At 45.3% G+C, this 25,930-nt stretch overlaps 5 protein-coding genes across 6 annotated transcripts; 3 read left to right on the forward strand and 2 right to left on the reverse strand.

Moving 5' to 3' along the window:
• The first annotated feature begins 3 nt into the window (after positions 1-3).
• Positions 4-5,596, forward strand: LOC115405802 (uncharacterized protein C1orf21 homolog). Its single transcript, XM_030115503.1, has 7 exons — positions 4-28; positions 127-295; positions 1,298-1,437; positions 2,874-2,953; positions 3,149-3,219; positions 3,301-3,364; positions 4,923-5,596. Exons 3-7 carry the CDS (start codon positions 1,347-1,349, stop codon positions 4,959-4,961), a joined length of 345 nt encoding a protein of 114 aa, XP_029971363.1. The 5' UTR covers positions 4-28; positions 127-295; positions 1,298-1,346; the 3' UTR covers positions 4,962-5,596.
• Positions 5,597-6,635: 1,039 nt separating this feature from the next.
• Positions 6,636-9,085, reverse strand: tsen15 (TSEN15 tRNA splicing endonuclease subunit). Its single transcript, XM_030115294.1, has 4 exons — positions 8,941-9,085; positions 8,775-8,856; positions 8,357-8,492; positions 6,636-7,946 (listed from the first exon to the last, which is right to left on the reverse strand). Exons 1-4 carry the CDS (start codon positions 8,989-8,991, stop codon positions 7,775-7,777), a joined length of 441 nt encoding a protein of 146 aa, XP_029971154.1. The 5' UTR covers positions 8,992-9,085; the 3' UTR covers positions 6,636-7,774.
• Positions 9,086-10,534: 1,449 nt separating this feature from the next.
• Positions 10,535-14,682, forward strand: LOC115405516 (procollagen galactosyltransferase 2-like). The gene is made up of 12 exons (XM_030115114.1): positions 10,535-10,767; positions 10,954-11,064; positions 11,171-11,288; positions 11,395-11,529; positions 11,608-11,812; positions 12,783-12,902; positions 13,179-13,252; positions 13,330-13,436; positions 13,723-13,855; positions 13,946-14,073; positions 14,148-14,354; positions 14,430-14,682. The coding sequence occupies exons 1-12, from the start codon at positions 10,535-10,537 to the stop codon at positions 14,680-14,682; spliced, it is 1,824 nt and encodes a 607-aa protein (XP_029970974.1).
• Positions 14,683-15,219: 537 nt separating this feature from the next.
• Positions 15,220-22,292, reverse strand: LOC115405681 (Krueppel-like factor 9). 2 transcript variants are annotated; one of them, XM_030115336.1, is made up of 3 exons: positions 21,469-22,292; positions 19,305-19,559; positions 15,220-18,580 (listed from the first exon to the last, which is right to left on the reverse strand). In XM_030115336.1, exons 1-2 carry the CDS (start codon positions 21,977-21,979, stop codon positions 19,315-19,317), a joined length of 756 nt encoding a protein of 251 aa, XP_029971196.1. In that variant the 5' UTR covers positions 21,980-22,292; the 3' UTR covers positions 15,220-18,580; positions 19,305-19,314. The 2 variants fall into 2 exon arrangements, with proteins under 2 accessions (XP_029971196.1, XP_029971195.1); XM_030115335.1 differs by having other exon boundaries at positions 15,220-19,559.
• A 2,149-nt stretch (positions 22,293-24,441) lies between these two features.
• LOC115405517 (apolipophorins-like) lies at positions 24,442-25,925 on the forward strand. The gene is made up of 5 exons (XM_030115115.1): positions 24,442-24,603; positions 24,690-24,760; positions 24,950-25,115; positions 25,234-25,262; positions 25,877-25,925. Exons 1-5 carry the CDS (start codon positions 24,595-24,597, stop codon positions 25,923-25,925), a joined length of 324 nt encoding a protein of 107 aa, XP_029970975.1. The 5' UTR covers positions 24,442-24,594.
• The last annotated feature ends 5 nt before the right edge of the window (positions 25,926-25,930 follow it).

A 25,930-nucleotide genomic window follows, 5' to 3' on the forward strand; every position in this document is an offset into this window, starting at 1 on the left:
TGAGGTCGTTCTCTGCTGTATTAAAGAGGTATGTCGAGCTGTTTTAATGAATAAAAATTCTAATAAATGAGGTCGGAGATAATATGCTGAAACGTGCATATTTGTTGTGTGTTGTTCAAGTGCCAGCGGCCGGACGGAGCGGAGCGGAGCTCCAGCAGACAGCTGGCAGACGGACTGACTGCAGCCCCGCTGCCGCTGCTGCATTCAGCCACAGACAGATGCAGTCCGGACCGGACTGAAGCCTCCTCCGCTCAACCCAAAGCAAGGATCCTTCAGCCATGGATTCACCGGAAAGGTTATCACCGAGCCGTGCCTGTGTTTTTGCCCTCAGTGTGTGGTGTTTGGTTTGGTTCTCGAGCGCCCTGCTGCTCGCTGGATGGCAGCTCTTTCCCAGCCTTTTGTTATGATTTGTGCCGGATCCCGGATCACTAATCTCCTCTCTCCTGGGTCAGAAAATGAGAACATCTTTCTCATTCTGCAGCTCGTTTTGCATGATCGCTGCAGCATTAAATTGCACCGTAATGCTTCATGATGCAGCTGCATCTGTTTTTTTTTTTCTTTTTTTTGATTATTATTATTGTTATTTTTTTTCATACATGCGGATTAAGAAATATTCCAAAACACCCCCAGCTGAGAGGGTGGCGGTGCGTTTGGGAACAGCTGACTCCGCAGCTGGACTCTGCAGTGTGTTTGGGATCATCTGCACCATATGGAGACGGATCGCTCTGCGTTTTCTCCCAAAGCCTCACGCCAAAAAAAAAAAAAAAGAAAAAAAAAACAGCGAGTGCGCGCTGAGGTCTCCTCTGTTGGCCATATTGCTGTGCTCGCCTCACGCAGCAGCCTGGATGGGAGCCGGTTTAATCCTCTCATCGCTGCAGAACCCCCCCTCCCCATTCCCCGGGGGGGGAGCCTGACCCGGCGGCTTGGCACCGGGGCATCCCGCACTCCCTGAAAGGCCTCATTGTTGCGGGGCAGCTGGCACCGACGTGCGCACGTTGCGATTGGCGTGCGCGCGTCCCAGACCGGCGTGTGCGTGATGCGCCACCGAGATAAAACCCACTATTTTATTGTCTTTCGGAGCAGGGATTGGGGAGGCCTGTCTGCTCCGCTGCAGGGCGGGGCTCTCATGACTAATTGATTATGAAGAGGGGATTCCCGCGGATCTTCACCTGCAGATGTAGGACCAGTTCCTCTTCTCCAGGAGGAAGAGTCCTCAGACTTCTTTTCATCTGAGGGGTTCCTGATTGACTGCCAAAGTGCGTGTAAGTGCATGCGTCCCCCTCTCTCTCGTCCACAGGTGTGCGTGTCATGCTCTGGGCTGAGGAGCGGAGCGGCTGAGGAAGAGGATGGGCTGCACCTCCGCCAAGCAGGTGTCAGCCGTTCCCAACGGCGAGGAGGCTCAGAATAAAGCCTACAGCAACGGAGACCTCCTGTCAGGTCAGTCTGCTCCGCCTGCGCCTCCGCAGCTCCACATGTCAGATGGTGACATCTGAATCACGCAGTGCCGGTATGGGTTCATGAAAATGCAAAGTTTTGTTCCAATCAGAAACCAGATGACTCTGATTAGAATAAAGGTCAATTGTAATAATATCTAGTATTTCTTTTTTGATGCCTTTAGGGCTGCAGTGAACAACACAGCTGTTCACTCTGTGTAATTACTCCAACAATGTATTTGTAATTTTAAGATAAATAAAAAGTTGTGTTTAGTTTGTGAAAAAATCCACTGTCTCTTGTAACAGTTTGCATAACTTTATTTTGATGCTTCAGAAAAAAAATGAGAACAATTTTGAATTGATAATTTATCATATTCATTTATTACAAGCGGTCTGAGTGTCAATATTCTGGATATTACTACTGTTGATTCACAAAAAACCATCCCCAGTTATTCTTTATGTATCGTCTGAGGGAAGACCTTCATTCTGATCTAAAGATCTAAATAACAGCTAGTTTGTTGACTTCATTTCTTTATGAGGAAGTACAAAAAGAGCATTTCAGAAGCTTTTACAGAAATCCAGTGATAAATTTATTCTACTGAACCATTATTAAGAAACTAAAAGCAATAAAAAGCTGTGATTGTCCATATATCCTGCAGATTAATTATCTTTACTTACATCTCTGAAACTTTTATAAACTCATGTTTTTCTTTTCAGTACTGAAGTATTCGAAACGGTTATTATTCAGTTGTAATGTGCAGATGTGAAGCTTCGACCAGCTTATTAGGAGAGGTATGAAGTTTCCTCTGTGAGCGCCACAGAAGTGATCAGATATAACCATGAATAATGTGACTAAAACACTAATAGAACTAATTCAAATGATACATTACTGCACTAAAGCTTAGTTTGGCAGTTCGGCGACTTACCAGTTTTACTATTAGACATTAAAGCATCTCATGTTTTTCTTTTTAATTGATTATGTTGTTTTTGGTGTTTTTCATCCTTCTATCTGAAGCATTTGATAAATTCTTTAATTACTGAAGCGGCTCCTTCGGGAGTGTCACAGGTGTCATTGTAACTGAGCCCACCTTCCTTACAGCCGGCAGAAACAGGCAAAAGCGCCGCTTTATGCAGCGTTAATTCACCGTGTTGCTACTGTCACTGATGCTCCGGATCTGAGCTCTCATATCCTCTTTTTTCCTGAGTGCGTGGGAGTGAGATGGAGTGTGGAGGGGGGGGGGAAGATGGAGGAGAATCAGGCTGACAGCTCATGTGTTTGCTGCTCGCCAGCCATTGTTAAGAGAGGATTTAGTCCGGCGCGTGAGAATCCAAGCACATAATTACTCTGCCAAGTGCCGCAGTGTGAGAACGGCGAACCTGGGAGTCCGCCGCCGTAACAAGAGGAGATGTGCTCCTTTCTCCCCCCTCTCTCTGTCACAGACGAGTACAAGATGAAAGGAGTGGAGAAAGTCAAGTACATCAGCGGAGAGGAGGCGGCGGTGGACGGCCAGGACAGCACGGTGCGTGAATCCTGCTTTCAAACACAGTATCAGACTGTAGCGAAGTGAAATGGTGACGTAAGACTCACTCATGCAGTTGAATTCATTGTGGTTTGATTTTATTGATTCATGCTGTGTTTTTCTCCCTGCTCGATGAACGCAAACTCATTTCTAAAAGGATTAATAATCGTCTGCTGGTTTCATGTGCTCCTGCAGGAGAAGAGCGCTCTGCTCGGTAAAGGCCAGCAGGCTGACGAAACGGGGTCGAACGGAAACGGGAAGATCCTGTAGGTCTTTCTGAGGGTCGGAGGTGTCGAGTCTTTAGTTTCTCCGTGACGCTTACAGCGGGTCTGTTGTGCTTTTTGCAGGAGCATCCACTCCTCCGAGAGCCAGCAGGAATTCTTCAGGATGCTGGATGAGAAAATTGAGAAGGTAACAGAAGACAAGCGTTACTCTGCAGCTTCTATTGTAATTTCTATGATCTTTTTTTTTTTTTTTTTGCAAAATCCTGCTGCTAAATGACACGATGGAGGTTAATCCTATCAGGGAGCAAATCTGGAGCGAGTGAGGATGCAACAGATGACATTATGCTGCTGGAAGTGCGTCCACCGCCGCGGCTATTTAAAGTAACATGATGGAGCTTTTATCTGTGCTCGCTTCCACTGAGCTCCACGCTCAAAGTTCCACGTCCACAGGACTTTATTCCAGGAGCACGTCACAGCTGCTGCTGGAAATACCCGCTAGAGCCTCCAGGGTTTTTCATTCTGCAAATTCATACTTGTGACGATTTCCCCTCAAGGCGAAACGGCCGGTGTTTATTTAATTTTTCTGATTTATTTATTTACTTTCCCTGCACCTTTGAGTTGTTTATATAATATAAACAACTAAAGGATCACGAAGGGCCGAAGGCTGCCTGTCAGTCCATCACATGGGAAACACACACACACACACACACACACACACACACACACACACACATATGACTGTCAGATGCCAGCCGATAGACTCTGAGCCTGCACTTTGAAACAAACCTTTATTTCTAATGATGGTTAACAGAGATTATAAACTGTGATGATGGTTGTCAGTTCAGGGTTTTATTGGGATTATAAAATCACGCTGCTCTCCTCTTTCAATAACAATACGAGTTACACAGCGACGATGTCAGATTTAGAAAACAAGAGCGTTTCTCCTGGAGTTGAATGACTATAGTCTGACACCAAGACACCAAGAGGAAGTTCTTTAATCCTCGGTTTGTTGGTTTTAATGTGTGGGTTGTTTTAGACCCGGGGTGTTCAACCTGCGGCTCTGGAGCCACATGTGGCCCTTCAGTCCCTCTGTAGCAGCTCCATGAAGCCTTCACTACATGATACGTGAATAAATATTTAACTTATTTCTAAATCGTTATATGATTCGTCACTCTCGGTTCAAAAAGGATTCAAGAAAGGTTCAAATAAAATTGGGAAAAATAGCAAAAACCACAAGAAATGAGGAAAAAAATGATAGAACAGCTTAAAAATGTCTACAATTACTAACATAAGAAAATGAAACATGGCAGGAAAAAGCATACAAACTGTTTAAAAAGAGATAAAATGGCTAAAACAGCTAAAATTTCAAAACTGCCAACAACAAAAAAAAAGAAGGAAAGAGAAACAAAACTGTAAACTCAGGAACAAAAACCAGTTCAGTGTAATATTATGTTCACTATTGTGAGCAGTAGTTAAAACTTCATGAATGCTTCATAAGATCTAGTTTCTGAGCTGCATTCGCCTCGTTTTAAAGGTTAAACGTTCTTCATGGCTCCAGAACTACAGGACCTGACGGAAAGTCTCTAAAACGGCTCCTTTGGTCCTAAAGGTTGCAGAAGCTGGTCTAGACCTGGTCCATCATTCAGTGCATTACTCAGCGGTGGTGGTTGGTGTCGGTTCTGGAGAACCGCTCCGGGCCCTGCTCGGACCGTTCTAACCCTCCTGACCCGCCGTGTCGCCTCCAGGGCCGGGACTACTGCTCAGAGGAGGAGGACCTGACATAGCGCCGCGGCGCTCCCTCAGCCTGGCGCTCCGGACGGACTGCAGGCGTCCCGGAGGACTCTGTCTTGTTGTGACTGTCCCATGTATGTACACGCCCAAGAAGACCGGATTACCCACAAGCACCTTCTTCCACCCGACCCGCTCCGAGAAACACGACCAAAATCCCTCCGGAGACGAGGTTTACTTCCTGAACCAAGCCATCGCAGGGCGACACGGTGCGTCTCTGTCTCTGCTGGACGACCCCCGAAAGGTCAGTATGGACAGGAGGCCGCCACAGAGACGTGGCAGCAGCAGCAGCAGCAGGGCCGCCACACAGCGGCCGGCGCTCCTCTGGACTCCCGACTCATCCTGGAAATCGCGTCTCTGCATCATTTTGAATATTCCATCCTCCAATGCCTCCCTGACAAGCTGACGGGTTGGAAACTTCCTGCATTCCAAGACACAGTATGAACCTCTTTTCTACTGTCTGTCGGCCGGTAAACGCCGTCCGTCCGTCCGTCCGTCCGTCCACGTCCGTCTCCGTCCCAGTGTAGAGTATTTATGTTGAATACGGCTCAGGGTTGAAGTGTTGTAAATCGCTGTCTCATGTATTTGAGTCCTTCCTCTCATCAAGACACAGTTACTCCATCGAGAAAAAGACACACACACTCACTCACACACACACCGGGTTCGTCCCGGTCCAGTATCGCTCTGTACGACTCGACTCGACATCACATAGCAGTCTGACTATATATCTCATCCACCAGTGTTTTATTGTTGTATTGTTTCATTTTTTTTTTTTTTTTTTTTTTAGAAAAATAAAAAGCATTTTCAGTAATTTACCTGAATTGTTAAAGCTGTTCTGTCGTCAAAACGAGTCCACGCCACAGACGGAAGACAGAAACATGTAATATTTCTATAATAATCAGGTTTTTCCACCTTCACTCCCAGGTCACCCTGAGCAGGACGAACACAGGAGGACAGTCACATTCACACCGATCCTGATCGAAGTTCACGAGCTTGTTCTTAAATGTCCCACAGAAACCCCATGACACACAGGGAGAACACGCAAACTGCGTACAAAACGAGCACGAGCCAGATTTATTCAGCACTTTATGTTGCATTAATGCAACTTAAAGCGATACTTCAACATTTTGGCAAATTAGCCCATTTAGGGCAATTCGGTAGTCATTTAGAACAGCCTACTTTTTTTGTGAGGGCGAGCTGTTGTTTATTCAGCGGTGGGTCTGAGGAGAGCTTCACGGCGGACATAATGGAAGTGGACGGTACAGTTGCTTCCCTCGTCAAACTCATCAAATACACAATCCAACAACCCCAAAACACTTTGGTGGACACGTTATAATCCGCACATTCACTACGCTGTGAAATATTAATGCAAAATTACAAGATTGAGTGGTTTATGCGAAGATTGCTAAGACTTACTTACTTACTTACTAAACATGGCGTCTGGGCGTAGTGATTTCAATAGAAAAAGTAGTTCCCAGTATTTGCTTCAGTGTCGTAACGCTACAATATTATTTGTTGGTGTTTCACAGCGTAGTGAATGTGCAGATTATAATGTGTCCACCCGAGTGTTTTGGGGTTGTTGGATTGTGTATTTGATGAGTTTGATGAGGGGGAGCAAATGTACCGTCCACTTCCATTATGTCCGCCGTGAAGCTCTCCTCAGACCCACCGCTGAATAAACAACAGCTCGCCCTCACAAAAAAAGTAAGTAGGCTGTTCTAAATGACTACCGAATTGCCCTAAATGGGCCAATTTGCCAAAATGTTGAAGTATCGCTTTAATGTGAAACCATAAGAGAAACTATTCTATTTTAGATGCAACAGTTTTGTCACAAAAAATGAAAAAAAAAAAAAATTAAAACTGGTGATGTAATTTATAAAAACACAGCAAGCTTTGTTTTTATGAATATTCTCAAGAAAAAGTGTTTTGTTTTGTTTTTTAACTTGTGAACTGTGATTTATTTTTTTTATTCCAATCCTTTACCTGATTGTTTGATGGTTCATTTTTGAGAAGCTGCTTCACAGATACAGCAAACCTCTTTAACAAAGACCTTCATCAACAATCAAAAACAAAACACTTTACACAAATAGCTTTTTTTTTCTACACACCGAGTATTCCAGTTTATGTACACACTTTTGATTAGAATAAATCTGAATACTTCATTCAGAAACATTTGAATCACGGGCAGCGAAGACTCAAGAGGCGTGTGACCATAAATAGTGTTGTGAATGTATATAAACCACCAGTAAACTTCAGAATGCATTGAGAGTCTGAGCAAAACCAAACGGTTTCACACTGTTGTTAAACGGCACTTTTTTTAAAATTAGGAAATAATTTCTACTAATCTCAAACTATTTGCATTCAGCTCTGAACAGAAGACAGAAATATAGAACATCTTCAGAAAAAAATGCAAAAATGCCCCAACAGCTGGGCCAAGACTCATCAGGTTGGTCTGATGGAAACAGCGACTGTTTGGTGAATATCGACCGTTCAGGTGATGCTGGAGTCGGAATCTGAGGGAAAAGAGCTGCAGGCCAGATGAACTGTCTCATCTGTTGAAGTCAAACCCCAGAAGAAACCAAAGAGAAGCCAGAAGGTGGAGCGTTTTGATCCTGTAAACACTTCTTGGACTCTTGTTTATCATAAAAAAAACAAACAAAAACACCTCAATAATCTCACATGAGCTGCAAAATCATGCTGCAGAGGCTGTGGAACGTCTCTCAGAGTCTTCATCCCAGCAGGAGTTCCACATCTGCACTTTGGTCCAGACCTCTCCATCCTCCTCCTCCTCCTCCTCGCCGTGCGGCGCTCAGGGCTGGTGCCGCCTCTTACGGTGCTGCCGCCGCTCCACGTCCTGGAAGGGCCCAGCCGGGGGGTCGGGGGTCACCAGCCCGTCCGTCAGCCTCTGGTAGACCAGCGTGGAGTCGGACGCCACGGCGCACAGCAGCACGGGGAAGCCCCTGTCCAGGGCCAGACGGATGCTGCAGCCAGAAAGGGGGACCCGTCACACACACACACACACACACACACACACACACACAGTCTTGTATTTCTATCCTTGTGGGGACCGTCCATTGACTCCCATTCATGTCTAGCCCCTAACCCTGACCCTTACCCTAACCCTAACCCACACCACAACAAAGCCTAACCCTAAAGAAATGTTTTTGCACTTTTACTTTTTTCAGTAACAACAACATGGTCAAGAAAACACTGTTTCTCCTACTTAGGACCAGAAAAAGGTCCCCACAAGGCACGTCGTTCCACGTTTTGCTATCCTTGTGGGGACATTTGGCCCCAACAAGGATAGAAATACGAGAACACACACACACACACACACACACACACACACACACACACACACACACACTGAGCTCCTCCAGCATCCGTTCACCTGTGGTGTGTGACGGCCTGATGGGCAGGCAGGGGCAGGACCGTCTGAACCGGCGCTCCCTCCTTCTCCCTGGCCTCCAGTAAGAACAGCTGCAGCTCTGAACTCTTCACACAAGAAACGTCTTTCCAGCGACGCACTGCAGGAGGCCAGAAGCCAGAAGCGAGACTCCGCTCAGCCCAGCACGAGCAGCTTACTGTGTTTAACATCAGAAATCTGTAGAAACACTGACTCAACTTGATTCGGCCAAATCTGACTGTGCTCAACTTGCTGCATTATAGTTGGAGGAAGCTGAGTTTATGGTTATTACTTTTTAGTTAATTCAATAATCTTTCACTCTAAACATTTTTTTTTGTGTATTGCATGCTTAAACTGATTACAGATATATGTTTTAAAAAGTTGGGGAAAGTCTTCTCCTCACCCTCCGTTAGATCCATGTACACCAGGAAGGCCGCGTGCATCTGAGCGCGATCCTCCACCTGCAGATCCTTCATCTGCTGATACTGAACAGAAGAAGAGGCAGAGGTCAGCTGATCGGTGACCCCCCGGAACCCCCGGAACCCCCGCGGGGCTCGCGCTCTCCTCACCGCCGGGTGCTGCAGGATCCAGAGGGGAGGCTCTCCTTCCTCAGACCACATGGTGAACAGTGACTGTTTCTAAAGCCTCTTCATCCTCAGACCTGCTGAATCCGCCACGGACCGAGCGGACCGGACGCACCGGACGCACCGCGCATGCTGGTTTAGTGCTGTGTTACGTTTAAAGTCGTCCGGACGGAAACATGACCCCTCTTGTCGTTCATTTTTTCCTACAAAGTCCAACTTCAAACACATCAGGTTATTAAAAGACTCTTACAGCTTTACCACCAAAAGAGCCCTCTTTAAAAAAAAAAATCCTACCCGCTTTCAAACAAAATGTTTCTGAAGAATCACGTTTTAATTGAACCTTCAGAACGTTAAAGGTGCATTAAGGAGTTTTACAACCTTAAAAATACTTATTTTCCACCATGTTACACATTTTTAATGATGTGTACAATGTGCCCTGACATATTCATTACAAGTACCTCTATCAGCGCTAAATTGTCACTTAAAAGTTGCAGTGCCGGTCCGGCACCAGCATTTTTTTGGGGAGAATTTGAAAGGAATGACGTAATGCGCACTCCGGCTCGTTAGGTTTCATTTTGTCCGCCATTACTCTGCCAGATGCTTAGTGAGCAACAACTGAGCAGAATCTTCCAGAAAGTAAGAAAAGACTGGCTTCTAGCACTGCCACAGCTCCAGCACAGACTCCACCAGGTAAAGGAAACTTAAATCTTACTTAAGCGCTACTAAACGAGCGAACACGGAGTTCTCCTCTTCCGTGCACGCTAAGCTGCATTACGCCCAAGGCCTGCAGGGGGCGCTGTTTCGCATAAAACGTGCAAACTCCTCAATGCACCTTTAAGTTTTACATTTTGTGCTGACCTGGTCTCAGCCCTCAGTCTGACCTTGTCTTAATTTTAGGATATTCTGCTGAGGGTCTTAATTTTGGAATGGTCTTCACTCAGTCCTTTAAGGTCTTCGTACTCTACCCTTGATCTTAACCTGGTCTCAGTTTATGTTGTCTGAGCGACAACAATTTAAAAAGAAATCAAATACCTTAGAACATTACAGTAAGAAAAACTACATGTGAAGGTGTGTCACACTGAATCTAACATCTCTTATCATTTGAACTTGAATTGTCTTCTATTTATTCTTGGTTAGCTTTCCAAAGTTTGAAGTGTCAAACTCAAAATCACCTTCAGCACTTCACCTTCAGAAAGAGAGAAATTGATGAAATAATAAAGCATCATTTAATTTCACTACATCTTAATGTTAAATGTTGTAAAGTAAATGGGAAATTTTCAAATGTGATGTCCAAATGACGCAAGTTTTGTTTGAAGATCTATAAAACATTTAAAGAAGAAAAAAGTTATGAATTATTCAACAGCCTTTTTTCTAAGAAAAACTGGGACATGTTAATACATGATACATGACAACAACAACCATAATAATTCCCTATAATCTTATAAAAGTAACTGAACTTTCTGCCTCACTCTCCCTGGAGGTGGAGGTGAGTTATGTATCGTGTGTGTGTGAGTCTGTCCCCCTGCCTCAGGTCCACCAGACGGACACCACAGTGCCATGAAGCTGCCCGGTTGGAAATATGCCTCTCAAACCTGGGAGCTTCAGATTTTGTCTCATCGTTTTAGTTGGGAAGCTGCTCCTGCACGGCAGTACAGAGGCCGAGCGGTCCGTCCACCCCGCTCAGGAGGAGTCCTCCCTGCAGAAACCCACCGTCCTGATCGCCATCCTGGCACGGAACGCCCAGCACAGCCTGCCTTACTTCCTGGGATGCCTTGACAGACTGGAGTATCCAAAGGATCGCATTGCTATCTGGTAAAGAGGTTTCAACATGTTTTCAGCTTTTCATTTTGAAGACTTTATAGAAAATCAATGATAGAAGGAAAGAGTGTGTGGACGTCATTCTTTACATACAGCAGCACTGCTCATAAACAAAAAAAGCTGCTATGAGAGAAGAGACACACAGAGAAAGGGTTCAGTACTAAGTGTATGTGATTTCAGGGCCGCCTCTGATCACAGCGTGGACAACAGCACGGCCATGCTTCAGGAGTGGCTCAAAGCAGTGCAGCCTTTGTACCACTCTGTGGAGTGGAGACCAGCAGAGCGGCCCAGGTCCGTCTCTCTGCTGTCAAATGAACCCAGATCCTCAAGATCTTCCATCAGCATCCTGATCATGTCCGAGGGCGATCGTGAACCTGTTATCCACTTTTTCTCTCAGCTCTTATGCAGATGAGGAGGGACCAAAACACTGGCCAAACTCTCGATTCACACACGTGATGAAACTAAAGCAGGCTGCGCTCAGATCGGCCAGGCGGCTCTGGGCGGACTACATACTGGTGAGTCTGCAAAGGAGCAGACAGTGATAGCTGCGTGTTGATTGAACGCAGGATTCTGTTTGTTTCCCTGCGTCTCCACTCTCTCATCGGTTCTCGCTTCTGTCAGTTTGTAGATTGTGACAACTTGCTGACAAACCGTCACGTGCTGTCCGACATGATGGCTCAGAATCTGACCATCGTGGCGCCAATGCTGGAGTCAAAAAGTCTTTATTCCAACTTCTGGTGTGGAATCACACCTCAGGTCAGTGGACCGCCGCGTGTCTCGATTGGGCAGAACATCTGCTCGAAAGCGCAGGAGGCTCACTGAGTGTCCATGCAGGGCTACTACAGACGGACGCCGGACTACATCCCCATCAGGAAATGGAAGCGGCGCGGCTGCTTCGCCGTTCCCATGGTGCACTCCACCTACCTGCTGGACCTGAGGCGCATGGCGAGCCAGGCGCTGGCCTTCCACCCCCCTCACCCTCAGTACCCGTACCACCTGGACGATATCATGGTCTTCGCTTTCTCTGCTGAGCAAGCAGGTCAGATCTGATCTTTGGCAATCGTTTCTTAAATTCAAACTGGAAAAAATGTGATTTTCACATGTGATTTGTGACAGCAGAAAAATAATTCTAATCTAATGAAAGATTTGAAAAATAGTCTTCCTGGTATGAATTTGCTACTCAAATACATTTTTTGGTCAAAATAATAATAATAATTCAAATTAATTAGTTTTATTCTCATTCTTAAAGCGATACTTCAACATTTTGGCAAATTGGCCCATTTAGGGCAATTCCTTAGTCATTTAGAACAGCCTACTTACTTTTTTTGTGAGGGCGAGCTGTTGTTTATTCAGCGGTGGGTCTGAGGAGAGCTTCACGGCGGACATAATGGAAGTGGATGGTACAGTTGCTTCCCTCGTCAAACTCATCAAATACACAATCCAACAACCCCAAAACACTCGGATGGACACGTTATAATCTGCACATTCACTACGCTGTGAAACACCAACAAATAATATTGTAGCGTTATGACACTGAAGCAAATACTGGGAACTACTTTTTCTTTTGAAATCACTACGCCCAGACGCCATGTTTAGTAAGTAGTTCCGTCTTAGCAATCTTCGCAAAAACCACTCAATCTCGTAATTTTGCATTAATATTTCACAGCGTAGTGAATGTGGGGATTATAACATGTCCACCAAAGTGTTTTGGGGTTGTTGGATTGTGTATTTGATGAGTTTGACGAGGGAAGCAACTGTACCGTCTACTTCCATTATGTCCGCCGTGAAGCTCTCCTCAGACCCACCGCTGAATAAACAACAGCTCGCCCTCACAAAAAAAGTAAGTATGCTGTTCTAAATGACTAGGGAATTGCCCTAAATGGGCCAATTTGCCAAAATGTTGAAGTATCGCTGAACTTATTGCACCAATAGGTCCTGCTCTTGTTGTGCATGTTGACATGAGCCTGTCGGAATAACACGGAGCTGAGGCCTCATCTGCATCTCTGCAGGTGTTCAGATGTACGCGTGCAACGGAGACCATTACGGATATTTACCGGTGCCCCTGAACCAGGACCAGAGTCTGGAGGAAGAACGGGAGAGTTTCACGCACATGCTGACCGAGGCTCTCAGTAAGAACCCAGTCACCCAGCTCCATGATGGGAGAAGGCCCAGCCTCTCTGTCCTCTCTTCAGCTCCCTGATGCTTTGGGGAATAATTCATCTTTTTCCTTTTTGCTCCCACAGAAGTGACACATGCCTCACTCCTGTGTTAAAGCTTCCCGCCTCTCAATTCTCAACTTTTTATTTGAGAATCTCACATCAGCTGGAAGTCAAACACGTCCAGGTGTCCGCATCCAGTGAATAAAAGTCATCGTGTTTCTTGTGAAATGTGACCTTTGTCTGCAGTTGACTACACCATGGAGCCTTCGCAGCACGTGCACACTCCACTGAAAGAAGCCGGAAAGATGGGCTTTGATGAGGTACAAGAATGTATTTATTACTTATTTTTCCAGACATAAATTGTGTTTTTCGTGACTTTATTTTCCTGCACATGCAGATCTTTCTGATCAACCTGCAGCGGCGCTCAGACCGACGGGAGAGGATGCTCACGTCTCTGGCCGTCCTGGGCATCGATGCTGTTCTGACGGAAGCCGTGGATGGCAAGTATGACCGTTGAAAACATTGAAAGTGACTCAGTAATTCATAAACAAAATATATATCAAATGAACATAGCATATAAGCACTATGCTGGTGTTTACTGGGCATATTACTGATTATTTCAGTAAAGAAACACAACTTGAGTAAAGAAAAATCCCCTCTATGAAGAAAATACGTAATTTTACTTTTTTATTTGCATGTTTTTCTTGTGAGACAAGAGAAAATACATGTCTTTGTATTTCATTTGTACGACAACTTCAAGTACTGATAACTTTGTGGATTATCTTTTAAGAGCCTTGAACTCCTCCCGGCTGAGGGAGCTGGGCATCGACATGCTGCCCGGGTACAGAGACCCTCACTCGGACCGCCAGCTGACCCGAGGGGAGGTCGGCTGCTTCCTCAGCCACCATAGCATCTGGAAGCAGGTTCACGCTCATGTTTGAGAAGACAGAGCAGTGAGCTGACAGGCAGCTAGAACTGGAGGCTGTTTGAGGTTGTTGTGTGTCGCCCCCTAGGTGGTGCAGCAGGAACTGCAGCAGGTGCTCGTTCTGGAGGATGATGTGAGGTTCGAGCCCAGGTTTCACAGCCGCTTGGTCGCCGTTATGGAGAATATAGAGGCAGCGGGGCTTGACTGGGACCTCATGTGAGTTATTTCAGATTTTCAAACCCTTCTGCATGCGTGATCGTCCTCAGTGGTTTTCGTTTGTGTGTTTTTAGCTACGTAGGCCGAAAGCGACTGCAGGCGAAGCAGCCGGAGGTCAGGGTGGAGGGTGTGCGGAACCTGGTCCGCCCAGGATACTCCTACTGGACGCTGGGGTACATCCTGTCTCTGGAGGGTGCCAGGAAGCTCATGAACGCAAATCCCCTCAGCAAAATGCTGCCGGTGGATGAGTTCCTCCCTGTCATGTTCAACAAGCACCCCAAGTAGGTCTCCTACTGTCTAACTCCTTCTATTTCCAGTTCAATTCCTCCTTTTTAAACCTGGCTTTGTCTTCTTAGAGAAGAGTACATGCAGCATTTTCAGCACAGGGGCCTGAGGGCGTTCTCAGTGGAGCCCCTGTTGCTGTTTCCCACACACTACACCGGAGAGCCCGGCTACTTCAGCGACACCGAGACCTCCACCATCTGGGACGACGAGACGGTCCAGACCGACTGGGACAGACGGGAACGCAGACAGGAGCCCGAGGGAGCGGGGCTCCGAGGCCAGGGGCCCCCCCTCGCCGCCGCCAGCGACAGCAGAGACGAGCTCTGAGGGAGGCCGATCGATTCGACACGCGTTTCTCAACGATCGATCTGTCAAACCTCATAGGAAAAAAACTAAATAAACTGGAGTCTGGTTCAGTTCTGTTTGAGTTTGGATTTTTCTCCGCACAGTCCAGTCTAAAAGCAGTTGGTTTTAAGCCTTATTTTTTTCATGAATATTTCAAATCATCTCTTAAAATGGTCCAAAGGAAACCGACGTGACTGAAGTTTCACCGCTTTCTGTACCGAGCGGAGAGAGGAGGCCATCATGGAGTCTCTGGGATTGAATAGCCGCCTCCTGACAGCGACACCCTCATTAAAAGTTCAGATGAAGCCCGAGGTGGATTACTGAGTCACGTTCGCCTTTCTAACGGGCGACGGCGTGTTGCTGAAAGCAGCGTAATTATGAAGCATAACCGAGATGCTGCGAAGTCACTCTGGTCCCTTCACTGCTGTCTACGCTTCATTAGGTCTGACACTTCTTTTTAAAGCGGTGCCTTTGTTGCACGGGAAAAAGAAAAAAACACCCAAGGACACAAAGAAGATTAGCAGTAAACGTAGCAAGTTTTTATTCATTTTTATATATATAAAAAAAAAAAGAAAAGCACTGGTCAAGCAAACACTGGAACCATTTAATATTAGTACTGTTCCATATCACAAAATGAGTTATGAAAAGAATAGTTAAACCACACAATCCATATGTTGTCTTGTTTGATACGTAATAAATTAATCAGCACAACAAAAGAAATAAAAACATGCTTGTACTTCGGTGTTGCACAGGAAATATTGAAACCCCGATGCTCAAATTTTAAGACACCTGAGAATATAAATATCAAAACAGCTTGTTGCAATTATTTAGTTCCACAGCTCCTCCTATTTACCTCGGCTAAAGCTCCAATAGGAGGATTTTAAAATTACATCATGTAAGCAATTAAAACAAAACATCCACTTCTGTACAATGTGCATATCTGAATTAGTGTGGTGACGAGACCAATTATCGCTTTTCTTCTTCCTCGACGCGGCGGCGGCGCAGGACTAACTCTGCTCAGCCGCCGTCGTGCCACATTCAGTGATATGAACAGAGAGATTTGGACTGAGCTTTTTCAAACGACGTGTTCAGTGAGTTGACAGTCTACACATATTTGTACTGTGGGTTTCTTTTTTTTTTTTTCCTTCTTTTTTTAACTTTTCTTTTTCCCCGATGCCCCCTCGTCTACCTCTGCACGTCGGAGCCACAGCAGGGCCTTTAAAGACATCTGGCGCAGGAATCATAGAGAACAGGAAGTTACCACCTCCCAGGAGCAACAGAGGCTCGTTGAGGCAAAAAGGAGAGTTTCTGCTGCGACACAGGTAGTAGTGAAGTTTGCATATAGAATCAGTAAGGACAAGGGTACATGACAGATCAGCTACCTGATAGAATCAAAACTCAGAAATCCAGAAATCCAAGGCCCGGCGGCTTTACATGAATTTCGGAAAAAAAAAAAAAGTTGGATGGATTTTGTACAGACACTGCAAAAAAAAAGAAAAAAAAAAAAAAAAAAGAAAATAAGAAAATGTGAGGTATGTTCTGGTCTATTTTGTTGAAATAGCATTGAGAGTCCGCGACACTTCCATCAGTGAGGAGAGATGGAAGCAGAATATTCCCGTCTGAAAGAGTACAGTGTGTGAAGACGGCCCGTGTTGGAGGCTACTGCCAGCAGCAACCGAAAACTCCAAACAGAGAGGAGACGAGCACGGAGAGGAAAACCGAAGCTGCAGTGAGAAAAGCTGCTCGACAAGGAGGAGGAAGACGTCTGCATTTGTTCTGGCTGAGCTTAGTGCAGAGGAGATGAACAAGTCAGTACAGTGAAAACGAGACAGAGTCCACGACAGACGACCTGGATAACTGAGGAAACAATAAAAAAAAGAAAGCAACTAACACCAAGTTCTGTTAACACGTTTTCTAAAGCACTTAGAAAAGGCAGTTTTTCCTTCTTTTTTTTTTTTCTTTTTGCAAACCATTGGTTATCAACACATCAGCAAAGTTCCACAGTGCTCCCATGTAGAGACAGAGTAACAGTGCTAGCCGTCACACTATTCAGCCAAACACACCTGTAAGAAAAAAAGTGCGGTATTGCATAATGAGTCTGTGTAATGCGCCTGCAGGAGGGCGTCGATATATATATACCTATCTGATGATCAACTGTAAACATGGTGCAAAGTAGTTATGACATAGTTTTAAGGCTTTCAGAGTTTCCTGAAGAGGTGTTGTTCACTGAGATAAAGGAATATGTCCATGAGCGGTACAAACAGTGTGGAAACACTACAAAAACATCAATCAAGCTCTCTAGGATCACACCTGGACACGGGATGTAAATAGATCTAAAATACACAATTTACTTGAGGTTTGTTTAATTTGGTTAAAAAAAGGAAGTTCTTCTTCAAGGGGCAGTTCCTGTTATACAAGACCTTTTTTCTTTTCTTTTTAGGGGATGTTTGGACAGGCGCCAGTCTGAACGGGGACCTGCGATGCCGACATTTTCTCTCATAGATGCGATGCTTGGATTTTATATTAAAATAAGGACAAATCTTTACGCTCCTTCATTGAGGGGAAGGCCCAGACTGCAGGCAGCTCAGTTTTCAACTGGTCTGTACAGACTGACAGCCGTCTAGAAAAAGCGGGAGTCTGGAGTCAAATTACAAGCACTTGAGGCTGGTTGTTGGAAAAGTGGCTTTTTCAAAGCAGATCAATCCTGAAGAAATGGGTTTTTCAGAGAGGGGAGGGGGGGGTCATCAAAAACCTTGTATCCTTCAGATACAGTTCGACCAATATCACGACTGGCTGAGTCAGGTTTAGTGAGACAAAAAAAAAAAAAAAACAGAACAGAGCCGTGATTAATGCTGCCAATACCCTCTTCCTGAATGCTTCACCACATCTGAGGTGAAAACAATCAGATGCTTATTGGGTTTTTTTTTTTTTGTTTTTTTGACAGAAATGCCACTGGCACAGCTGATCTCCGCCGCCCATTTCCACTCAGCCAGCGCTTTTCATAAAGACTAATCTTCCCCCAAAACTCCTCAAATATCGAGATACCATTGCATACACTGTTCCCAGTTCTGTCACTAAAAAATATATATATAAAAAAAACAAAACGCGCACACACACACACACGCACACACACACACACACACACACACACACACACCAACACTCACAGGCAATGCCATCCTATCAAGCGTATAACTTTACCCCTAATATAAGGACTACGATTCATCACGTATTAATTCTGCTCCTAGTAGCATTACCATTTTTCTACATTGAAAGCATAAAGCTTATATACATTTGCATCAATTTTAGACATAATACTGCCGTGTATTATGTGTCACCATTTAATGGATGAAAACTAATCTTGCCTTGAGGATGGCGTGCAAACAGGTCTACCACAGTAAAATTTGATCCATCGTCTGGCAAAAAGCAATGCTCTACAGTTCAATTGGGTATGCTGGAAAAAGATATTTGGGAAAATTTAGCGTCGGGTGCTAATATAATAAAAATGAAGGAATGTTTCACCACTAAAATGTAGAATCAGCAAAGCTAAAACAAACAAACAAACAAAAAAAAAAAAGATTTAAAATAAAAACTGCTTCGCTATCTAATATCACAAAATTGTGCTACTTCTGGCAAATAAATGATACTGAAGGAGCACAACAATCTAGAAATTAACCACAAGAAACCAGAGGACTTTTGGCTGATGATGACTGTGCACAGTTTTTCTTTTTCTAACAGAAAATGTGTAAAATCCCTGCAGTCTGAGTGTCACGGCTCACCACTGTGAGTTCCTGTTTAGGGTTGGGCTTCTTTCACATCAGATGAAATCTGCTTCATGTTTCAGGCTCCTATCCAATCCTGGAGTGCAACATGAATTGCTCTGAGAGAAAATCAAACATATAAACATAAAGCATCTGAAGCAACCTGTGACTCTTTTTGGTTCAAGGAAAATCATGTTAATGGGCAGCTCAACATTTCTTACGTTAAAGTCTGAGAGAAGGACGAAGTACCTTGATTTACCCGCTATTTTATCAACAGAGAGACCAACAATGAACTGAGCTTTTGGTTATTATCTGAAAATCAATGTCTCACAGGATATTCTCACTTCTGCTGCCATCGGAGTCAATGCACTTGCATAAAACGTGTCTTGGATTTACAGGTGGTGAGGAGGTGATGACATTTTACCAGCTCACTGCTGTCTTTAGAGAAGTTTTAGGAGAACTTCTGAACGTTAGCTGCTCCCAAACAAACTGTAAACGTCACACTCGTGCGCCGACCCCGATGAAAGCACAGCAGGTCCAGTTCTGCTTTCAGGAAACGATAAGGTGAATCACAAAGCACATTTCTCAGTCAGTCTCCGATTCCTACGCATATTGGTCTCTTTTTTTTTTTTTAAAAACGACTTAAATTGAACAGGTATTTAGTGGCCACATAGCAACTGTGGATGAAAAACACCCAACCCTGTGTGTGTTTGTGTATGAATTCAAGTGTGCACATTTATTTTACACAGCAATGCTGAATCCGAATCAGTGGATCTGATTGTAGCTGGTTAACTTCAGACTGCCGCCCCGTCCCGCAAACTCTGAGTGCAGGAGACCACACACCTAATCCGTCCTAAACGTGCACGGCGTGGGTAGAGGCGGAGGACGCGGCCTTGCTGCGGCCCAGCATCGACGGCTGGAAGTCGGGGTGGCGGCGGGCGTGCTTGATCAGGTGGTCGCTGCGCATGAAGCGCTTGTCGCAGAGTGGGCACAGGAAGCGCTTCTCGCCGGTGTGGGTGCGGGTGTGGCGGGCCAGCTCGTCGGAGCGGGCGAACTTCTTGTCGCAGTCGGGCCAGGTGCAGGGGAAGGGCCGCTCACCTGCAGCGAGGAGACAGAGGAAAACCGTCAGCCACCAGCAGGCTCACACTCCAAGCATGCAACCGATTTGTTTAAGGAGCAAACATACGGCGGTCTGGCCTCACAGCCCACTCTCCTCGCCACATGCCGCCACACTCACACTTCTTTTCTTTTCTTTTTTTTTTTACACTCAGCAACTGCAACAAACAAGAAGTGCAGCGAGCCGACTGGTTCGACTGACATCCAGCTCACCTCAGGATTGTCTTTACTGATTAACCTGCATGTTTTCAGTCCCTGAGCAACCAACTCGCACATAAAAAGTCAAAGTACAGAAAGCTATTGATTTGTTTCAACGTCACATGAAAATACATTCCGAACAACTATATGAATGTTTATATAGACTGAATAATGCACTATTAGGTCAACTGCTACCGCTTTGACCTGCAACTGTTTGTGTGTAGTGGTGCTGCAACCTGAACACTGATGGGAATCTATGGCAGAGCTTCTATTAAAAAAATGGTTTGAGATTTTCCAAATAATGCATTTATATTTAAGTGTAGTTTTGTAAATTACAGCATTTCCTGACTCCTATGACCATACATGCCTTTTGATTGGAGGCCAGGTAAATTGTTAATTGTTATATTTTAGCTGCACATTGGTCAGCATCTGATGTTCACAATTTTATTATAACCCATTAACTTTTACTTCTAACTTTAAAGCAGAAGTGATAGTTTGCCTTCAAATTAACAAAGGCCATAAATTCTGTGTTCCTCTAATTTTATTTCACAATCTGTTGAAATAAAATACCTGCACCCCCCAGGAGAACTTTGACTTAAACCTCTTAAACACCAAAACTGCGACTAAAACTCACTACTCTCCTTCCATTTACGGAACATGGCGTAAATAAAAACGATAATCCTTGAATTGTCGATAACGTGACAAAACCTATGGAGGATTAAGATGCTTCAGATTAGTCGTGCTGAGCTACTGCTAGCCTTAATCTCTGGCGGGGAACACGAGTCAAACCCGGGATAAGCGAGTAGGATGCTCGGTGCCATTTTCAAGATCACAAAGCCCGGCCACGTTGTTGTTGCAGAACCCTCCGTGGGCGTTCCCCCCCAGAGTTTCCTGCCCTTAATCCATGTGCGCCTGCTCAGTGACACTGGACACAAGATTCCCCTCATTTGCGAGAAAAAAAAAAATCACATGCACGCTGAAAATCAACTGTTTCATCGCAGCTCTTCTCTTGGGGCTGCTCAGTTCCTCATTTAGAGGTTTGCCTCGAGGAAAAACACGAATGATATAACTGGATGCAAGATTTTTTTTCTCCTCTTTCTGAAAAAACAATTCTCAGCAAAAAAAAAGAAAAAAAATGTGTGAAAATAAGCTGAGGTAACGCAACCCTACTCGGCCCGGCTTCTTTGTGCACGCTTATTTCTTCCAACCCACGCCTCTCAGACAGAATAAAGTGGATCTGCAGTGTTCTCCAGGCACAGGGGTGAAGGGGTGATGTCCAGACGAGCTGAACGCACTCCGTGCACTTGCCGCGGCCATTAGGAGCGTCCGCCCATCAGCCCGCTGCTGTCGACGTGAGGGTTTCATCTTACGTTCATTTCATATGCAAATCCAGCCGGAGGAAGACTTTCGTCACAGGTTTTAACGTCCAGCCCAGTTCTTTTGTTAGTTTACTTCTTTGTCAGACTCTCTGAGGGGACTTTTTTTCTGTCTTTGTTTGCCAACGTTAATTGTATCAAGCCGGTGGCACAGGAAAAAAACAACAACAATGAAACACCCACCGCCGTGCTACCAATAAATTAATCCAATAAAGTGGAATTGCACGATAGCCCCGCCGCCCGTGTAACAGTAACGACGTGCGGGTTACAAACGCTGAACACAAAAGTTTCACACAACATGTGATCGGACGTGTTACCTGTGTGTGTCCGGATGTGCGCCTTCAGGTGCGACGATTTCCCGTAAACTCTGTTGCATCCGTCAAAAGTGCACTGATGTCGCTTCACCGGGGACCGAGGGGGGCCCACGCTGCCGCCGCCCCCTCCTCCCCCCCGGAGCTGCTGCTGCTGTCCGGGGATCGGGGTGGCGGAGGGGGTCATGGTAGGGGTGGTCGGGTCGGACAACGTGGTGTAGCCGCTCTCCCCGCCGCAGGAGGAGTTGCTGCTCTCCGAGTAGGCCGACATGGGGCGGAACTTGCCGTGCAGGTCGGTGAGGATCCCGGCCACCGCCATCATGCTGGCTCCCTCCAGCCTCAGCGTCTCCCGCACTTCCCTGTCCTCACTCGACCCGTCGGGCTCCCCGGGGAGCAGGCCCACCGTGGCAGGCTGGCTGGCGGGGGCGACCGGGGTGGGTCTGTGCAGAACGGGACCGCTGGATATCGAAACCAGACACTCGGCGGCGAAGTAATCAGATGAGGCAGTCAACGACATCGTTATCTGCTGAGTTTGGTTGGCTTTAGAAAGAAAAGAAAAAAAGAAAGAAAAAAAATCCACCAGGAGGGGCTAACGGCAGCCTGAGCCCGACCTCGTTTTCATCAAACTCGACGAACCGACCGCTTCCAGCTACGCCTCGCTACAGCCACACATTGTACCAGCAGTTTAAAAAACAAGGAAGTCAATTAAAAGAAAAGGCACGAATGAGAGTATTAATGTGCTAAAATCGTGCTAGCACGGCGGGTCCAACATGCGTGCCCCTCTCTGTCTGACGGTTCATTGTGTCTGAGCCTCCGAGAAGCCGGTCAAACCTACGCCCCCTGGTTCGGACTAAGCTGCGTTCATGGTCCTCCTGTAAACCCCGGTCACTGTCTCATCAATTAAAATTTACACATGGGGGTGAATTAAAAATCAAACGTTGCTGTTGAATTTCCCAATTACAACCCAATACCATACATCGCTACTGATAATTTTCTCAAACAAGCGAAATTACTCACACAAACAGTGAATCTCCAGCTTTAGTTATTCTTTCAGAACATTATTGTGCGTTTTCGTAACTAAATGATTTTTGAAAATAGTGCAAGGATGTGATATGTGGTATAATGAGGAAACATAATTCTTTACCACAGTGATTATCCTCAAGAGAATTTCCCAAAAAGTGCATGGACGGTGTTTTTTTTAAATATAGTTGGTAGATCCAGTTTTTCTCCGGGTCGTGAACGCACCATGAAAGAGCAGCGCGCAGTGAGTGACGCCGCAGCTCGGGCGTGGACCGCGGCGCGGCGCGGCGAGGCGGGTGCAGCGTGGAGAGGAGGTGGCACCGGGAGGCAGCCCGGTAATGATGGGGGCAGGAGATGGGGATGGAGGGCGTGTTGTGTAATTAGGCTGTAGTTCAGCCGACGAACGTGGCTCACGGAGAGTCTTCGCAGCTTCCTAGAGCGTCAGTTTTTCACCTGCTTCTACCCGTAAAACAGACACGAGTCCCTCTTTTCGTTTGGGTTTCAATTCCTCGATAGTTTCTCTTCTGCGAAGTTTACAAGTCGGCGTTTAACTGATTGGAATCCCCAGTGGTTGTGTGACTTATCGAATATGGTTATATGTACAATGTCCATTCATAGCTGGTGATCTGCCTTATTAATTTACAAATAGAGGCCTTCCCATAACTCACAACAGTCACTGAATCAAGTTTGCACTGTATTTTATTGCTGCCACCCTGTAAAGCAATGGCCTACTTTTTTAAAGTATTGAATATAATAGAAAAAGGAAACAAAAAACAACTTTACATAGTATAGAATATTTGATAGCCAGCCCACCACGATCCCATCAAAATGAAAGGCTCTGCAGATGATAACTCATTTGTCAAATAATTTGGCAAATAGGGTAAAAGATTTAGATCTACAGCGTGCAGGACCATGATGCTGGAGTTGCAGGATTAAGATGCACAGACTTCAAAGCAGCATGGGAAAAGAAATATGGGATGCCTTTGCCAAGCATATCATTATTCCTTGGGTCAAACATTGAATACTAAATCCTCCCATTCAAGAGCATCATACTCCGAGTGTGATTGTGTGTGTGAATGGGCGAAGATGACTGACAGTGTAAATTGTTGCATGTTCTTCCTGTGCACAGATGGATTTTGAGTTTCATCCCACACTTTGAAAATCTCTCCTCTGTTATGAACATGGCCATCACCCCTGCTTCATTCGTGTGTGTCAGTGGCCTGATGGCTTTTAAACTGTTTACCTTTTCTACAAAAAAAAAAAAAAGAGAGAATGCTGTCTCTCTAATCTCCCAAGTCTGTCTGAAACGCTGGGCGTACAAGACAACTTCATGATGTGCGAGGCCCAGCGGTGAGTCAAGTGATTGGCTCAGCGAATGTTTGTAGCTCCAGCATGGAAGGTATTTCCTGATTGGCTGCTGTGTGCAGCGTGGGTCAGTGTGGTGGCCCACGCACAAGCCCGGTCTTTCAGGCGCTCTGAACAGTGCTCGGTTTTCATCTCACTTAGATGTGGAGGCTCAGAGGCGACTCTGGGTGGCTATGGCTGTGCTACTATTGCTGTTTGATTGTATACATATTGTTCTAACCTTCCTGCTTCTGCATGGTAAGTTTTATTTGATTTGTGCTAGTTTAGTATTTTTGTTGATTCTGGATGTTCTTCTGCCATGTTATCTGCCAAACTTCCTTTAATGAGAATTTTTGTATTTTTGTCATTAGCTATGAGATAGTTTTCATTCAGATGTTTCCATTTAGTAGGTGACTGTCTTCAGGTGGAACCAAATCTTTGTGATTCAAGTTGCTCAGGTGAGAATTGTATTTGTTGCAAAATTTAATGTAAGTTCATGAAAATGACTGGAAGAACACTATATTTTTTTCCATGCAATTTTGTAAATATTATATGAAAATTCATCCATTGGGACTTTTTGGTTTTCTGACTGTGAATCTTCTGTCAGTCGGAGCTTCTCCTGCTGACCTGTCCTATCAGAAAGGGGTGAGGTACACTTACAGGTACAGCACGACCATTTACACCAGCCTTCAAGGCGCCAGCGCTGGCAGAAATGGACTGGCTTTGGACTGTGTGGTCGACATCGAAGCGGTCTCTGACTGTCACTTAATGATGCAGGTCAGCTTTTACAATAGTTTTTTTAAAATCACGTTGAAAAAAACCCCACATTTTGTTGTGATTTCATGTGCGTACTTGTCCAATAGATTAGAAATCCACAGGTGAAGCGGCTTTCCCCTCAAAAAGAACATTCTGTGCAGCGATTAAAAAGTTTGAGGTAATGCGCAATGCATTTTAAAACTTGTACACTTTTGTCTGCTCTTCATTTCCACCAAAACAAGTCTAAGTTGAGATCATTCAGGAATGCTTCAACTGTTTTTTCTATGAATGTGATACTCTCTTCAGACGCTCCGCTCGTCTGTGTTCTCTGGTCCCGAGGGGCTCATCTGGTGTTTTTGTTTCCCAGGGAGTCACTGGAGAGAGCGCGCCTCAAGTTCTCCCTGCAAGGGGGAAAGGTCACGGCCCTCTGTCTCCAGGAGGGGGAGCAGGTGTGGGCCCTGAACATTAAACGGGCCATACTGAGCATGCTCCAGACCTCCCCCACCACATCCCAACTGGAATTAGTCAAGGAGGTGAGTTCAATGAATCTGTGTGAAGAACATCGGCTATCGACATGAGTCCATCTTATTTGGAATTGAACATTAACGTCTTGTTATCCACACTGAAAAGCTGATGTTTTTGTTCCCTCAGACGGATGTGTATGGTTCCTGCACCAGCAGGTATGAGTGGAGAGGACCTCTGCTGCTAAAGACCAGGGACGTAAAGCGGTGCCAACAGTCCAGACTCGATGACTTCTGGTCTCACTCAGTGGCTTTGACCGAAGACACGGTGGGTTCAGTTCTTTTCTGTCTCTGTTAAACATGTCAGTGATGATATGATTCACTTCTTGTGGAGAATATAGGGACTGTAAGAAAAAAAAAACTGCATCGTTTAAGCAGCAGCGTTCAGAACATAACCAAGAAGAAACGACTGATGAAGCTTAGAAAAGGAGAATAACATCTTCCAAGGCGTATAATCGAGTCCAGTTAACTTGATGTAATTATTTGAGTGGCAAACAAGCATAGATATCCAGGGTTATCTGTCAGAATCTGTTCAGGTGAGGAAGTGTCAAAGCACTGAACCTGGAGTCCCTTCCAGTGGAGGTTGATCACCTGCATAGCATTAATCTGTACGAATGTGAATTGGTTATTCAGACAAACAGAGCAAAACATTTTTACACTGTTGGATGAATCAAGTTCATTAATTTTTTTGTTTTTTTGTTTTCTGTTGAGAAGCTGAAACTTTTTGCTTTTGATTGACATTTTTCATAAATGTTGGTTCGTTTTCTCTCCAGTCTCTTCAGGCAGAACTTCACTGTGTCCAGCGCCGTGCGTCGACGGTGATGGAG

This window comes from Salarias fasciatus, chromosome 18 (assembly GCF_902148845.1).
Source record: "Salarias fasciatus chromosome 18, fSalaFa1.1, whole genome shotgun sequence".
Classification (NCBI taxonomy): domain Eukaryota; kingdom Metazoa; phylum Chordata; class Actinopteri; order Blenniiformes; family Blenniidae; genus Salarias; species Salarias fasciatus.

Bases quoted from the DNA above. Each gene is read 5' to 3' on its own strand.
- LOC115405516 (XM_030115114.1), top strand. From the start codon at position 10,535: ATGCCTCTCAAACCTGGGAGCTTCAGATTTTGTCTCATCGTTTTAGTT. The intron at 13,253-13,329 runs GTACAAGAATGT...CTGCACATGCAG, and splicing joins GAAAGATGGGCTTTGATGAG to ATCTTTCTGATCAACCTGCA. The intron at 13,437-13,722 runs GTATGACCGTTG...TTATCTTTTAAG, and splicing joins ACGGAAGCCGTGGATGGCAA to AGCCTTGAACTCCTCCCGGC.
- tsen15 (XM_030115294.1), bottom strand. From the start codon at position 8,991: ATGTGGTCTGAGGAAGGAGAGCCTCCCCTCTGGATCCTGCAGCACCCG. The intron at 8,857-8,940 runs GTGAGGAGAGCG...TCTTCTGTTCAG, and splicing joins GGATCCTGCAGCACCCGGCG to TATCAGCAGATGAAGGATCT. The intron at 8,493-8,774 runs GTGAGGAGAAGA...GGCCTCCTGCAG, and splicing joins GTACATGGATCTAACGGAGG to TGCGTCGCTGGAAAGACGTT.
- LOC115405517 (XM_030115115.1), top strand. The intron at 24,761-24,949 runs GTAATGCGCAAT...TTTGTTTCCCAG, and splicing joins CAGCGATTAAAAAGTTTGAG to GGAGTCACTGGAGAGAGCGC. The intron at 25,116-25,233 runs GTGAGTTCAATG...TTGTTCCCTCAG, and splicing joins AACTGGAATTAGTCAAGGAG to ACGGATGTGTATGGTTCCTG.
- LOC115405681 (XM_030115336.1), bottom strand. From the start codon at position 21,979: ATGTCGTTGACTGCCTCATCTGATTACTTCGCCGCCGAGTGTCTGGTT. The intron at 19,560-21,468 runs GTAACACGTCCG...TCCTCGCTGCAG, and splicing joins GCACATCCGGACACACACAG to GTGAGCGGCCCTTCCCCTGC.
- LOC115405802 (XM_030115503.1), top strand. From the start codon at position 1,347: ATGGGCTGCACCTCCGCCAAGCAGGTGTCAGCCGTTCCCAACGGCGAG. The intron at 1,438-2,873 runs GTCAGTCTGCTC...TCTCTGTCACAG, and splicing joins CAACGGAGACCTCCTGTCAG to ACGAGTACAAGATGAAAGGA. The intron at 2,954-3,148 runs GTGCGTGAATCC...GTGCTCCTGCAG, and splicing joins TGGACGGCCAGGACAGCACG to GAGAAGAGCGCTCTGCTCGG.